Consider the following 15,256-nt stretch of genomic DNA (forward strand, 5'->3'; position numbering starts at 1 on the left):
TACTATGTAATAATGTACTTGTGTTGCAGTCATCAGTAGACGAGGTGGAGGCGTTGTTGAAGCAGCAGGAGGAGCTGGAGGCGCGGCTGGGGGCGCAGGACGAGAGGCTGGCGGCCTTCGTGCAGCGCGCAGCTGCCCTCGAGCGCCAGCAGCCGCGACACTTCGCGGAGAAACAGTAAGTATAGTCTTTTCGTGGTAAAATGCTTTATACAAAGAATGTATTTGAGATTTCTTCTGTATACTTAGCATTGCCGCACGACGAGCTGCTGTGGTACAGCGACGCGACAATGTGCGACAGGCCGCCGCCGAGCGACGTCGCGCTCTGCTCGCCAGTCTTGCACATCAACAGGTATGTTGACCATAAACAACTATATAGAGTCCATAGACCATTGGTCACAGATGTAATAAAATTTTACAAAGAGTTTTTTAAAAATGAGAAATTATCATTTTAGTTCGTGTCGGCAGCAGAGGAGTTACAAACCTGGATACTGGACAAGACGAGAACTGCCAAGGACCAGAGCTACAGGTATAAAAACTTTGAATTCTAGTACTCGGAGTACGTAATTTGAAATAGAGGAGTACGTGTGTACAATGTGAGTGTTGTCAGGGACCTGGCGAACTTGGAGAGGAAGCTGCAGAAGCACGAGGCCTTCGAGCGCGAGCTGCAGGCCAACGAGAAGCAGCTCAGGAATGTGGAGAGTGTGAGTGCCATATCTTTAATAACTTATTATCCGGCTTGAAGGATCTGATTTGTGAACAATAACGTGTCCTGTCGTAGATCGGGCAGTCACTGCAGAAGTCGGACCCGGCGCGCGCCGAGGAGGTGTCCCAGCGGCTGAGAGACCTGCAGACCGCATGGGAGGAGCTGGTCGCCGCGTCACGTGACAAGGGCAGCAAGCTGAGACAGGCGGCGCAGCAGCGGCAGCACAGGAGGTAACACTGAAGTTACAATGATTACTAAATTTCTACTAATATGTTTTTTCTATTAACTCTGTGTATTTGTGAACAGAGCCGTTGAAGACGCTAAAGCACGACTAGTTGACTTGGAGCGTGCACTAAAGAGCGAAGAAATCGGTACCGACCTCAGAAGCTGTAAGAGGCTGCTCAACCAACATCAGGTCAGTCATTGTGTCTCTCACTTGCTCCCTGTATATTTGCTTCTCATTCTCTATCTCACCTCGGTATGTGTCGTGTAGGCTTTGGAGCAGGAGCTGTCGCAGTGGGAATCTCGTGCGAAGGCGCTGGCGGCGCAGGGTGAGGACCTGGTGTCGGGCGGACACTTCGACGGCGCGGCCATCGAGCGGGACAGTGCAGCACTGCTGGCCGCGCTAGACAAGCTGCGCCCGCGGGCCGCCGCACGCCGCGCCGCGCTGGAGACCAGCATGAGGTGTGTATGATCTAGATAACTTTAGTAATAACTCCATCTAGCATAATAATTAAAACTGAAATGAACATCTCCAGACTGCACAAGTTTGCGGCGGAGGTGTCCGGCGAGCTGGACTGGCTGCAGGAGAGACAGGCGGCGGCCAGCTCCACCGCGCTGCCGGCGGACCTGCACGCCGCACAGGCGGCACAGAAGAAGCACGCCAAGCTGCGCGCCGAGCTGCTCGGCCGGAGACCGCTCATCGAGAGAGTGCTGGCGCAGGGACGCACCCTCGTCGAGGAAGAGCATCCGCAAAAAGATAAGGTAGTAGTTTCTCTGCGCAGATAGTTTGGTAGATCTGAAACTGTTCTAGTTACAAATTCACGTTTGTGTACAGATCGAGGAGCTAAGTGGTGAGCTGGAAGCGGGTTACAGTCGCGTGTCTGCGGCGGCGGAGGAGCGCGGGGCGCGGCTGGAGGCGGCGCTGAAAGCGCAGCAGTTCATGCACGAGGCGCTGGAGGTGGACTCCTGGCTGGCGGACAAGGCTGCTGCACTCGCTTCGGCTGATGTCGGCGCTGACAGACACCGCGCCACACAGCTGCTCACCAGGCACAAGGTTATAACTACAATTTGACTTAGAAAAAATCATAAAGTCTCAGGGATCCATACAAATTGCAATAACTCGTACATAAATCTAGGCGGTGGAACTGGAGTTGGATACGTACGCGGCTATAATTGCTGAGATGGGACACGTGGCTGCCAGCATGGGTCAGCCCGAGCTGGTGGAGCGGCACGCGCTGCTGGCCGGCAGCCTGGCGCGGCTGCAGCGACTCGCTCAGCAACGTCAGGGTGCTCTCGTCGAGAGTGTATGCAGACACGAGTACCTGGCAGAGAGCGCAGAGCTGGAGAGCTGGATACAGGAGCAGTACACAGCCGCCTCCAGCGAGGACTACGGGCAGGATTACGAGCATCTACTGGTATGTTTTGACACGCTGATTATTTTTCTTAATTGATTTATTTTTTAATGAGTAAAAGTTAAATTGCTTTTTTTTTGTTTTAGATTTTGAGATCAAAGTTCGAGGAGTTGCGGCACCGAGTGGAGAGCGGGGCGGAGCGATTCAATCAGTGCGAGGAGTTGGCCAAGAAGTTGCTCGCCTCAGACAGCCCCTACATTGCCGACATCGAGCGGCGCCAGGAGGCGCTGGGGTCAGTACACTTTTACACAGCATAGAATTATTTAACTACGAAGAAATGTTACTAACTGATACATTGTGTTGTCTACCAGTGAGTCATGGCAGCGGCTGGTGGATCAGATCGGGTCCCGAGCTCAGCGGCTGCACGCGGCGGGTGAGATACACAGGTTCCACCGTGACGCGGGCGAGCTGGTGGCCCGCGCGGGAGAGCGAGCTGCACGTCTCGCCGCCCCGCCCCCGCCGCGTGACCTGCGCGCCGCCACCGCGCTGCTCAGAGACCACGACACCTTGGAGACAGACCTGCTGGCCATTGACGCGCAGATGCAGGTCAGTAACAACTCTCTTACTGCAATATTAAACTATTTGAATCTTATTAACATTGTATTGTTCGTTGCAGGTGTTGCAAGAGGAAGGTGCGCGTCTGCAGAAACTGTGCCCAGGCGGCAATGAACAGCAGATAGCGCTACGACAGCGGGCGTTGGCCGACGCCTGGGCCGCGCTGCGCAGCGCCGCCGACCAGCGTCGTCTGCTGCTGCATCAGCACCTCGAACTGCACCAGTTCCTCTCAGAGGTGACAACCAGTGACACCGCTTGTTATAAAACTGAAATAATTTACAGAGATAGAAGTGTTGACGTGTCTATCTGTATCAGGTGCGCGACGTACTGACATGGTCAGCAGCACTGCGAGGTGGCATGGCGGGTGCGGCGCGTGCGCGTTCTGCCGCAGCGGCGCAGGCGCAGCGTGCACACCACGACGCCCTGCGCGCTGAGATAGACGCACGTGACGACGACTTCAGACTTGCACTAGAGAGGGCGCAGCGACTCATTGACTCAGGACATCCCGCGGCACAGGTACGTAAAATAAACATGAAGCTCGTAGCAGTGTCTAGTAGCAGGTTTATCATAATGTCGTGTGTGTATGTGCAGGAGATAGCGGAGAAGTGCGAGGCTGTGGTGGAGGAGCGCGCTCAGCTGCACAGTGCGTGGGCGGCTCGCCAGGTGGCGCTGGACCAGCTGCACGACCTGCACTGCTTCCTGCGCGACGCCAAGCAGCTGCACGAGCTGTGCGCCTCACAGGAGGCCGCACTCAGCACAGAAATATCGCCAACTTGCAGCGTCGAAGAGGTCGACAACCAGCTGAAAAAGCATGAAGCGTTTGAAAAACTGCTCGCCACACAGGTACTGTTCATATCAACCACCATCAAATACATTAAATCATAGAATAATGCATAAATTGTTTTTTTTTTTTTTAGGACGAGAAACTAACGACTCTGAACAACCATGGCGACAAGCTGCTGCAGCAGAACCACGTGGAGAGCCAACGCATCGCCGACGAGCTGCAACAGATCAACGAAAGGAGAAAGAAGGTAACACCCATACCATATCAATTACCTCATTTGAATTACATGCTATCTAGTGTAATTTCCTTCTCATACTCATTCTCTTCTCGATATCTCTAGCTGTACGATTCGGCGGCACTACGTCGTGAGCAACTGGTAAGATCGCGTGCGCGGGCGCAGTTCGCTCGGGACGCTGCAGAAGCTCGCGCCTGGGTCGCAGACAAGCTGGCACAGCTGCCCGCTCAAGCTGGTCAGTAAATCGCAAACATATCTCTTTGTCACATTTGTGACGTCATCGGCGTCAATTCTCAACGTGATAAATGTTGCAGGTGAAGTGACAGACCTGGAGGACAAGATCAAGAAGCTGAAGAAGCACCAGGCGTTCACGGCTGAGCTGGCGGCGCACAAGGCGCGGCTGCAGGAGGTGCAGGCTCTGGCGGAGCAGCTGCGCCCCGACGCCGAAGTAGACCGCCAGCTGCAGCAGCTGCAAAACGACTGGCAGCTTTTGGAGACCGCCACTGAACAAAGAGGTCAGCAGAATGTTTAAATTTGATGGCGCTTTTATATAAAAATCAAATTGAAACATTAAAATGATATAATTTTGATAAATAGGTCGCGGTCTCGAGGAGGCTCAGGACATGTTGGAGTTCAACCAGCACCTGGACAAGATAGAAGCCTGGATCCGAGACAAGGAGATGATGGTATGATGTTGTAACAAATTATGTTAATTTCAACCTTGTTACGTTACTGCTAACGTTCATTATCGTGTGCAGGTACAAGCGCACGAGTTGGGGCGCGACTACGAGCACTGCAGCGCTCTGCTGCGGAAGCTGGACGACCTGGACAGTGACATGAAGGTGGATGACAAGCGCGTGCGAGCACTTGTCGCACTCGCAGACAAACTTCTGCAAAAGGTAACCGTCTGATACATCTGTACAGAAACATATTGTTGTCTAGATTTTCTCGATGTACAAATGTTCGGATTAAGTTTGTTTAACATAGTATGTGTTACTTTAGGGTGGGGGCGCAGGGGCGCAGGCTGGGGGTGTGGCGGCACGCCGGGACGCTGTGTTGGGGCGGTGGCGCGCCCTCAGTGGAGCCCTGCAGGCCTACCGTGACAGACTTGATGCCGCACTGTTGCTTCACTCATTCAACAGGTAATTACAATTTTTATTACATGTCGAGTGTTGCTTGTTATAATATTATTAATATGGCAAACTATCGTTCTGCAGAGATGTTGAGGAGACAGCGGAGCGCATCAGCAAGAAGGCGGCGGCGTTCAGCAGCGAGGAGCGCGGACGCGAGCTGCCCGCCGCGGAGGAGCTGCGCCGGCGGCACCTCGCGCGCTGGGCGGAGGCCCGCGCTGTGGCCGACCGCCTCAAGGCGTTGCATCAGGAAGGCGACCGCCTCGCAGCCAGGTACAGTACACCATCAAGACTTTGTCAAGTTTTTTAGTTCAGCGCCATCTTTCGTCAGATGAATATAAATTTGTGTTGTGTATGCAGCCACCCAGAGAGCGCTGGTGAGATCTCCAGCAGCCTGCAGCGTCTGGACGCGGCGTGGGACGAGCTGCAGCAGCTGGCCGCGCGCCGCACTGCGCTGTTGGATGAGGCCATCGCAGAGCACAAGTTTGATGACACGCTCAAGGTCAGTGCACCATACACGCCAATATTGACTTTATAATGATGATGTTAAGGTTCAATTTTTATTTTACGAGTCAAACACAACAAATACGATCTAAAACCCCTGATGAAGCGAGGTCTTATAACGACTGTCCCCATTCGTCTTTTGCCCAATCATTTGTATGTGTGTAACTATTCCTCTATTTAATAGTAATATATATTTTTGAAAATATCACTTATGCTGTATGTGTGCAGGAGCTGGAGGTGTGGGTGTCGGAGACGGTGAAGCGTATGGACAGCGCGGAGTCCCCGGAGAGCGTGGCAGATGCAGAGGCGCTGCTGGAGGTCCATCACGAGAGGAAGGTGGGTCCCAACATTTATACGAAGTGCCATAATTTCGTCAGCGAAAAACTGTAAATTTAACCCAAACCTTTTGTTAATGTAGGCGGAGATAGACGGACGACAGAAGGCGATAGCGACGCTGCAGAAGGAGGCGGAGTCCGCGGGCAGGCCGGAGCGCATACAGCGCGTCGCCACACTCGCAGACAGCCTGGACCAGGCCTGGCTGCAGAGGAAGCAGTATCTCACCCAGGTAATGTACACAACTCTTATCAGTCACAATTTGTATACTTCATAATGTCAAAAAGAAACGGTAATTCATTTTAAAAGTAATATATTGCGCAGGCACACGAGCTGCAGCTGTTCAAGGAGCAGGCGCAACAGACGGAGGACTGGCTCGCATCAAAGGAGGCCTTCCTCAACAACGATGACCTGGGCGACAACTTGGACGGTGAGGGTTCATCGCAACTGCTTCCCAGCTTAAGACATTGTTCAATGAAAAGTTCTGTACAGTGTAATGTTGTATGTGTCAGCGGTGGAGACGCTGATCCGCAAGCACGCGGAGTTCTCGAAGCTGGTGGAGTCGCAGGTGGGCCGCGTGGCGGAGGTGCAGAGGTTCGCAGCCGGACTGCTGCAGCGCGATCACTACGACGCAGCCTACATACAGCGCCGCGTGCAGCAGCTTCTCGACAGGGCGCAGCGACTCAAGGTCAGCTGGACTGATATCCACCATCTTATACCTGAACACCTGCAAAGACAAGTGACGTCACTGACAGAGACAGTTGTGACCAGTGACGGCATCTGGTGACTCTCCAACTAATAGTTACGTTTGTTGTAGGAGCGCTGCAGCGAGCGCGAGAACAAGCTGCAGCAGGCGCGGCAGCTGCAAGAGTTCCGCCGCAACCTGGCTCACGAGCGCGAGTGGATCGAGCTCAAGATGCAGATCGCCAACGACCAGAGCTACAGGTACACGAGAAAGTGACAGAAAGATTGTACACAGCGAGAAATAAAAAAGGACAGCGACATATTAGTGTCACAAAGGTTCATTGGAATAAAGACTCTATTTGTTATCAGGGAGCTGTCAAACTTGCAGAGCAAGATACAGAAGCAGGCGGCGTTCGAGTCTGAGCTGGCGGCCAACAAGAAGCGTATCGACGACGTCGCCAACACCGGCGAGGAGCTCATCGGTAACTAGCAATATCATACGATAGAGGGCGCTTTACGAAAATGTACGATAATACTGGAATTATATTTGCAGAGGAGAAACACTACGCGTCGCAGGAGATTGCCAAACACGTAGAAGACTTGGAGAACCTGTGGAGAGAATTGCAGGTATGACTTGTTTGATATATAATGTGGTTAAAACATGTCTTTGTTAGTGATTAATTCGTGACGTGTGTGTGACAGGCTGCAGCCAAACTGCGTCGCGAGCGTCTTCAGGAGGCGTACCAGGCGCGCGTTTATCTGCGCGGCCTGGACGACTTCACCGCCTGGCTGGATGACGTCGAGGCCCAGCTCCTCAGCGAAGACCACGGTCAGTACACACACCTTCGTCTCATAATGCATCTGAAATGACAAAAAAAATGATATTTGGTCCTTCGAGCAAGATATTGTCCGTTAAAGAAATCAACAGTGTTATTTTTGTCTGTGATTGTTTGGGTAATTACTGTCGAATGTTGGTGTATTAACTTTGTTTATGATGTTGTAGGCAAGGATCTGACATCGGTGACGGCGCTGCTGAAGCGGCACACGCGGCTGGAGCAGCAGTGTGCCAGCAAGGCGGACACCGCGGCACAGCTCGCAGACACCGCGCACCAGCTCGCCAGGAACGGGCACTTCATGGCCGACGACATACTGGAGAGGGCGGAGCGCGCAGTCACCAGGTACGCTCCGCCCCCTCAACATGACGTATGCAGTTACACGTTTGTTGATTGGTTGGTGACATTACGCGATGTTCTCAGGTATAAGCAGCTGCAGGAACCTATGCAGATCCGGCGCGACAACCTGGAGGACGCAGCGCTGCTGCATCGTTGGGACCGAGACGCCGACGAAGAGTTCGACTGGTCAGTACTGACATCATCACCTCGGGTCAATACAGTCGTGTTGTATGTACTAACTTGAGGTGTTGTCTCAGGCTGCGAGAGCGCGGCGCAGAGCTGGAGGCGGACGCGCCGCTCGGGGACTCGCTGCCGGAGGCTCAGGCGCTCCTGAAGAAACATTTGGCGCTTGAAGCAGAGCTGCTGGCTAGGTCTGTTTTCCTTCTGAATAAACTCGTCCGGAATTGCTTTTTACTTGATTGAATTCTTATTCTGTTATTCCAACGTATTGCAGAGAGCCATCAATAAAGGCGTTGTCAGGTCGCGCCAGCACGCTGTCACGTCGCGGGCACTTCGCGGGCGCGGCGCTGGAGAGACGCGCGACGGAGCTGTCCCAGCTGCTGCGTTGCGTGGTGGAGGCTGCGGGGGCGAGGGCGTGCTCGCTGCGGGCGCGGGCCGACCTGCTGGCGCTGCTGGCCGAGGGTGCGGAGGCGGCGGCCTGGCTGACGGCTCGCCGCGCCCCGCTCGCAGCACCGGACGTCGGCCGAGATGAGGAGGACGTGCTGGCATTGACGAGACGTCTTGAGGCACAGATCAGAGAGCTGGCCACCTTTGACGCGACTCTCGCACGGCTGGAGAAGACTGCGGCACAAACGGTAAGTTTTACTATTCAAATATTCACATTTAGACTCCTATAGTAACAAAATTTTATACTGACCTTTTCATTCATTGTCTCCTGTATAAACATTGTACATTTATGTGTGTACAGGACCGGTCGCCGGCGGACGCGGAGACGGTGCGCACGATGATGCAGGAGTTACAGAGCGCTTACGAGGAGCTGAAGCTGCTGGCCGCGCGTCGACAGCAGCGTCTGCAGCAGAGCCTCAAGTACTTCAAGTACGTTACACAACGACACACATTCACGTTATGACTGAACTGACTTTGAATTTATCTTGACCGTTGGTGCTGCGTGTGCGCAGGTTCGTGCAGGAGTGCTCGGAGGCGCAGGAGTGGATCGGGGAGCAGATGGCGACCGCCGCCAGCGAGGACTACGGCCTCGATGTAGAGCATGTTGACACGCTGCAGCAGGCCTTCGACAACTTCCTCACACAATTGCATGGTAACAAACAAGAGATGGTTGTTGTCTAGCTATAAGTAGAAGATATGAAGATAGACTTGGCTACATTTTATGTACTGTGACAGCTAATGAGGGACGTATCGAGGCGGTGTGCGAGGCGGGCGGGGCGCTGCTGGAGGACAACGCACCAGAAGCTGACCGCGTGCGTCAGCGCATCGACGACATACGCGGACTCTGGGATGATCTTAAAGAACTAGCCGTAGCCAGGCAGGAGGTACGATACACTAGCTCTCTCTCCCTCCCTCTCTGTCTCCCCCCCCCCTCCCCACCTCTCTCTACCCCCCCCCCCCTTCTCTCTCTACCCCCTCTCTCTCTCTCTCTTTCTCCCTTCCACTCTACCTCATTGTGACGTGTGTCGCGTATATGTCCAGGCGCTGGCGGGAGCGCGGCAGGTGCACGAGTTTGATCGTCGCGCGGAGGAGACGGGCGCTTGGATCGCGGAGAAGGAAGCGGCGCTGCAGCTGCACCGTCAGCTGCACCAGCTGCGTGCGCTGCGGGCTGACTTACTCGCCATACAGGATGCGCACAAGGAACTCAAGCAGGAAGCTGAACGGTCAGTATACAGGCATCTACTGATGATGTTACATTTTTGTTTATATCACTGCTCGGCTCCTCGGTGTCGTAGCGTGATGTTAAATAGCATATAACCTTCCTTAATACTTGAGCTAACAAATACAAATATAATTTTACAAATATGATGAGTAATTTCTGAGATTAGCGCGTACAAACTATTCAATTTAATTGTGTCTGTTAGTTTGGGTGCGGCGTTCCCTGACGCGCGCGAGCACGTGAGCGCCAAGCTGGAGGAGGTGAGCGAGGCGCTGGCAGCGCTGGAGGCGCACGCCGCACACTCGGAGCAGCAGCTGGCGCTGGCCGACCACCTGCAGGCATACTTCCAGACGTATCAGGACCTGCTGTGAGTACTACGACTGCAACACAGGCCAGCTGTTGGCAAACGGCTGACTGATATCTCTAAAAGTAGCAGATGACCCAAATTCTTTCAATAAACAGGACCCTTGAAACAGAACTTCTGTCCCTAATTAGATAAGGGAGAGGAGAAGAGGAACGACAAGAGTTGTTCTTCGACAAAACGTGGAATGTCTTTTTAGTTGTGTCTTGTGTGGGCGTGGTATTTCACATAGTGGGCGTGGCATGTGTACTCTATCAGTGTTGTACTGTACAGTGCGTGGACCAACGAGATGATAGCTCGTGTGACTGCGCCCGAGCTGGCAGGTGATGTTGCGGGCGGAGAGAGGCTGCTGGCGAGACATAGAGACATGCGAGCAGAGATCGATGCTAAAGAGGACGCCTTTCATACATTATACAGCGACGGTATGTCACAACATTCATTACTCAATTGCTAGTTATACATTGTAAAAGGAAAATTATCTTTTAAACTCCTTTTCTTGAAAGATTTCAGAGTTTTGACGTCACATTATACTTATTCTTATTAGAAAAGGATCGTACAAGACTTCAAATATGTACAATGTCAGAAATAATTATCTCTTGTTTTTTTCTTTACTTTTAGATGTAATCTCTCTATTGTCTCTGCAATTAGAATCCCTATATTCTGTTTTGTAATCTAGGTGAGAAATTAGTCCGTGAAGGTCACTTCATGGCGAATGAGATAGAGGAGCGCGTGTCTACATTGCGCAGTAGACAGGGGGCGCTGGAGGCGGCGTGGAGAGCGCGAGCCACTGTATACGAGCGACATCTTGATGCACTCATCTTCTTGCGGGATGCTGACTCACTGGAACACTGGATACTTACCAGGTATGATCATTAGTCAGCCTTCAAGACATAACACTAACGAGTATAGTAGACCAGTGATTGTCAAACTTATTTCTTTCACCGCCCCCTTTGAAAATCAATTATATTTCAGAGCCCCCTAATTTTTATTCAGCCCTAAAACTTAAAAACCACAATTTCATTACTTTAATTAATTTCAATGCTCCCCATTTTTTGGGCCCCTCCTAGGTTTCAAACGCCTCCAAGGGGGCGTTATCGCCCACTTTGGGAAACACTGTAGTAGAGTATACTATACAAGGATATGTGGCCCAGTGATTGAGGCAAATTAAAAAAAATACAGTACAACAAAGACATTGTACCTTTTTTTGACATTGACAGGATGACGCTAGTGAACTGATATAATTTAATTTGACTTACATTCTCTGAATTCAGTCAGCATCAGATGATTATGGTCAAGTCTTTTTACACAATATAAAGTTAGAACTCCACTGCAGTGTCTCGTCATCCCTTTTACTGTGGAAATCCACAGTAAGATTGTATATGTTCCAGGATGCCTCTGGTCCGTGATGGCAAGTACGGCAACAGCGTGGCGCAGACTGAGGAGCTGATCAACAGACATCGCGACCTCGAGGAGACCATCGAGTCACAGAAGGACAAGTTTAATGCTCTCAAACGGATCACATTGGTAAATAATACAATGGCTTGTGTTCCTCAGAACAAAATCTCTGTATGAAACATATCTTCATCCCTGTCATTGTCTTTGACGAAACATAGACAACAATATATTCCTGCTACTCCTTCCGCAGGGATATTAAAAAAAAAAGCTGCCTTTATTGTGACAAATTTCATTGAGGTGACAAACTCATTGTGATCCGTTCTGGAGATATCTTCAAACAAACATCCATACATTTAAACTTACACATATCTTATTTATATATATAGTCAGAAAGTCGTGTTAGTTACACTATTTATAACTCAAGAACGGCTGAATCGATTTGACTGAAAATTGGTGGGCAGGTAGCTTAGAACCAGGAAACGGACATAGGATAATTTTAACCCGTTTTCTATTTTTTATTCCGCGCGGACGGAGTCGCGGGTAAAAGCTAGTATATAAAATTAATGATATTTATGTATGTGTGTACAGATAGAGCAGGCGTTCTCCGAGCAGCAGGCAGAGGAGGAGGCTGCGCGGCGTCGCTACGCGGAGCAGCAGGAGGCGGAGCGCCTGCAGCAGTACCGCCGTCGTGAGATGGACCGCATCGCTGAGGAACGTCGCAGAGACACCGCGCCCCCGCCCCCGACCACCCCCACCTCACACACCACCACCACCCCCCACCAGCCCACAAGAGAGGTACATAAACTTTGTCTTTAACGTATTTTATTAACTTGAGCCAAGCTCCTTTAAATCTATATTTGATTGTGTCAGGTGGAGCGCGTGATGGCGACTGGATCTGCAAACACAATGGGTCCAGCGAAGGCAGCATCCTCTGAGGAGAATGTGTCCGCATCACTGGACCGTCCTCAGCGTGCGGATACGCATGTCAAGCGCGCTGAGAGCATGAGTGTGAGTCACTATGTACATGAGTTGGCACGTACATTACATATAAAGTATTTGTATCCACGTGCCAAGTTTTACGTCTTGAATTGTACAAACGCTAATTATATTTTCCTGCCATCTGGTTTATTGGTGGTTCAGGTGGTGAAGACGCCGAAGCGTACTCCGTCCTTCACAACACGCAGACGTACTCAGAGCTTCCGCAGACACAGACACGACATGGACGAACTGCCTCCTGTTGAGATTGAAGGTCTGTATACAGCATCAGTAACTTGGAGGTGGGTTGTGGGGGGGGGGGGGGGGGTTCAAGTTAGTGATGGTGTTGTGTGTGTCAGGTTACTTGGAGCGCAAGCAGGAGGCAGGTTGTGGCGGAGTGCGGGCGACTGTGCGCTCCTGGCGTACATACTACGCAGTGTTGTGCGGACAACTGCTCTGCTTCTTCCGCGACCAGCACGACTTCGGCAGCGCGAAGGCAGCAGCACCACCTGTTGCTATACTCAATGTAAATATAACTGTCATAGTTTGTTATTCTTACAATTTCTTTAACAGTATAACTCACGCCTGTGACCTAGAGGGATAAGCAGAGATCACAGACTTCAATTTGGCGCGATGTTGTGTTTCTTAAATTACTATAAAAAATATTCAAACTCTTACAATTTTAAGCACTTATTTAAAGTTATACATTTATGTAGAGTGTCGGTGGCTCAGGGGTTTAGCACTTGACTTGAAATCTGCAGGTTCTGAGTTCGAATCCCGTCATGTACCAATGTGTTTTACATATGTACATTTATCTGACATTCTTACTGTGTAAGAAAACATCGTGATGCTGCACATATCTGAGAAGAAATTCAATGATATATGTGAAGTAAACCCGCACTGAGTCAACATTGACTATGTCATAGTTACCTCTAACTTAGGGTAGACTCTGAGACCCTCAGTAGGGATGTAGTGTAACAATTGTAAAATAAAAATGTCTAGTATTATTTGTGAATGAGATAGCCATGGTGATATTGTATGTATGTATGTACGCGGGTGTCAGGCACGCTGCGAGGCGGCGAGCGACTACACGAAGCGCGCGCACGTGTTCCGGCTGTCGTGCGGTGACGGGGCGGAGTACCTGTTCGCGTGCACGTCGCAGCAGCTGCTGGAGGAGTGGGTCGCCAAGCTCGCCTTCCACGCTCACCTCCCCCCGGAGCTGCAGCTCACACCCTACAGCGAGGCCTCCGCCGCCACCACCGCCGCCACCGCCGCCACCACCGCTGTCACCACTGATGAGCTCAGGAGGAGGCTGCATCAGTATGTTCTCTACCACTTCATATTACAATGTGGCAAACGAACAAGCGAACACATGAATTCGCCGAAATGGCGATTGCAGATGCGTTGCCTACCCTTAATCGACGAAGGAGGAGACGCACAAAAAGAGAAGATTTAACCTTCCTATGCATCTCCATCAAATCCACCTCCCCTTCCCATGCTTTCCTTATAAGAAAAGGGTGGGAAGGGAAATAGGGCTAAAATAAAGCCTCCTTTGTGTAGTATATAAAAAAAAATGTAAATAAGTCATATCTTACGGGAACCCGACACATTTCCAGGATTAAAGGTATTTATGTGTTCTTCCAGACTATGTTCTACATCTGTGCTAAATTTCATCAAGATCCGTTGACTTGTTCCGGAGATAACTTCAAACATCCATCCATCCAAATAAACATTCGTATTTGTAAAAGTTAGTGAGTTTAAACTACGGAATAAAACAAATTTTTGCCAGAGAGGGAAGAGACGTATAATGCGAGTTGATCGATAACAGCGAACAGAATCACACAGTTAAAAATTAAATTGGATTAACAAAATTCTTAATTCTAGACGGTAATCCTAAAATTACGCCGTTGCTCGTCGTAAAATGGTAGGCGTTGTGAAACGGCGAATTGGCGCGAACAGTATTTATAATATTAATTAAAATTTTGCTATAAAACAGTAAATAAAAATAAAATAATGATAAACACCCATCGCTATAATATTATTTATCTGTTCTCCAGGAACGCATCTTCATCATCATCAGCCGCGTCGTCTCCTGAACCACGTCGTGCTGCTCGCAGCCAGGCGGAGATCTTGCAGGAGCACAGGAATTCACAGCAGGAGCAGAGGAACTCGCAGCAGCGCTCCTCTGCAACACCTGACAGACATATCGGTGAGAATATGTTACATATTCGTAGAGTTATTTTAACTGTAAGGGGCGGGGCATCGTAAGTGGGCGGGGCATCGTAAGTGGGCGGGGCATCGTAAGTGGGCGGGGCATATTCATGTACACACTTTTCTCCGCCCACAACTGTCTTAACAGGTAATTGAGCAGACTAAGATGTAAAATGTATTTTTAATTGTGATTTATATAAAAGATGTTGTTACAGAGTCAGCTGTGTTACCATCACTACCGCCGCGTCAGCCTCCGGCGCAGCCTCTGCAAGCTCCACACGAGGAGCCCGCTGATGTCGTGCTCAGGTAATTTAAATCACAGAAAACTTTAAGAAAACCTCGGAAAATTTAAAATTATAACAAAAATAAGATTCATATATCATTCAATTTTTTACCTTATTCCACTAAACATAAGGTCTATATTTGCAGGAATGTGACTGAGCGCAGCGGCAGCCCGTGGGGCAGGTCACGCTTCTCCAACGGCAGAGATCTCAACGCAGAGTTCCTGCGCTCTCAGAGAGAGGGTAAGCAGATATAAAACATTATTAATTACATTTTAAAACATCTCTAAATCTAGCTCTAGATACTATAAAACTAATTAAAGGATAATTACAACTTGTCTCAAATGATTCTGGTCAGTTTACTCGCATTAATTGTTAGGAAAAAACATAAATGTCCTGATTATTTCGCTTGTGTTGATTGTCGCTATAAAATGTTCCGTTTTTGTCCACGTC

At 50.3% G+C, this 15,256-nt stretch overlaps 1 protein-coding gene across 1 annotated transcript in view; it reads left to right on the top strand.

The window, feature by feature from the left end:
- LOC106720871 (spectrin beta chain) overlaps positions 1-15,256 on the top strand; it is a 45,979-nt gene that overhangs the window by 27,512 nt on the left and 3,211 nt on the right. Inside the window, exons 28-78 of the mRNA XM_045685162.1 lie at positions 30-175; positions 247-349; positions 453-526; positions 608-701; positions 779-933; positions 1,010-1,118; positions 1,197-1,387; positions 1,462-1,687; positions 1,761-1,979; positions 2,062-2,340; positions 2,424-2,569; positions 2,649-2,883; positions 2,954-3,127; positions 3,208-3,408; positions 3,484-3,735; positions 3,810-3,923; positions 4,017-4,146; positions 4,226-4,426; positions 4,509-4,597; positions 4,670-4,810; positions 4,914-5,053; positions 5,129-5,314; positions 5,402-5,543; positions 5,774-5,881; positions 5,964-6,110; positions 6,203-6,308; positions 6,391-6,566; positions 6,696-6,823; positions 6,932-7,044; positions 7,116-7,189; positions 7,265-7,391; positions 7,566-7,740; positions 7,819-7,920; positions 7,992-8,105; positions 8,189-8,549; positions 8,663-8,790; positions 8,874-9,013; positions 9,097-9,245; positions 9,403-9,584; positions 9,786-9,947; positions 10,215-10,363; positions 10,618-10,804; positions 11,330-11,465; positions 11,925-12,131; positions 12,207-12,344; positions 12,477-12,585; positions 12,671-12,837; positions 13,375-13,631; positions 14,369-14,520; positions 14,738-14,828; positions 14,952-15,046. Coding sequence (XP_045541118.1) covers positions 30-175; positions 247-349; positions 453-526; positions 608-701; positions 779-933; positions 1,010-1,118; positions 1,197-1,387; positions 1,462-1,687; positions 1,761-1,979; positions 2,062-2,340; positions 2,424-2,569; positions 2,649-2,883; positions 2,954-3,127; positions 3,208-3,408; positions 3,484-3,735; positions 3,810-3,923; positions 4,017-4,146; positions 4,226-4,426; positions 4,509-4,597; positions 4,670-4,810; positions 4,914-5,053; positions 5,129-5,314; positions 5,402-5,543; positions 5,774-5,881; positions 5,964-6,110; positions 6,203-6,308; positions 6,391-6,566; positions 6,696-6,823; positions 6,932-7,044; positions 7,116-7,189; positions 7,265-7,391; positions 7,566-7,740; positions 7,819-7,920; positions 7,992-8,105; positions 8,189-8,549; positions 8,663-8,790; positions 8,874-9,013; positions 9,097-9,245; positions 9,403-9,584; positions 9,786-9,947; positions 10,215-10,363; positions 10,618-10,804; positions 11,330-11,465; positions 11,925-12,131; positions 12,207-12,344; positions 12,477-12,585; positions 12,671-12,837; positions 13,375-13,631; positions 14,369-14,520; positions 14,738-14,828; positions 14,952-15,046 — 7,927 coding nt within the window. The remainder of the gene's footprint in view (positions 1-29; positions 176-246; positions 350-452; positions 527-607; positions 702-778; positions 934-1,009; positions 1,119-1,196; positions 1,388-1,461; positions 1,688-1,760; positions 1,980-2,061; positions 2,341-2,423; positions 2,570-2,648; positions 2,884-2,953; positions 3,128-3,207; positions 3,409-3,483; positions 3,736-3,809; positions 3,924-4,016; positions 4,147-4,225; positions 4,427-4,508; positions 4,598-4,669; positions 4,811-4,913; positions 5,054-5,128; positions 5,315-5,401; positions 5,544-5,773; positions 5,882-5,963; positions 6,111-6,202; positions 6,309-6,390; positions 6,567-6,695; positions 6,824-6,931; positions 7,045-7,115; positions 7,190-7,264; positions 7,392-7,565; positions 7,741-7,818; positions 7,921-7,991; positions 8,106-8,188; positions 8,550-8,662; positions 8,791-8,873; positions 9,014-9,096; positions 9,246-9,402; positions 9,585-9,785; positions 9,948-10,214; positions 10,364-10,617; positions 10,805-11,329; positions 11,466-11,924; positions 12,132-12,206; positions 12,345-12,476; positions 12,586-12,670; positions 12,838-13,374; positions 13,632-14,368; positions 14,521-14,737; positions 14,829-14,951; positions 15,047-15,256) is intronic.

Source organism: Papilio machaon, chromosome 28 (assembly GCF_912999745.1).
Source record: "Papilio machaon chromosome 28, ilPapMach1.1, whole genome shotgun sequence".
Lineage (NCBI taxonomy): Eukaryota > Metazoa > Arthropoda > Insecta > Lepidoptera > Papilionidae > Papilio > Papilio machaon.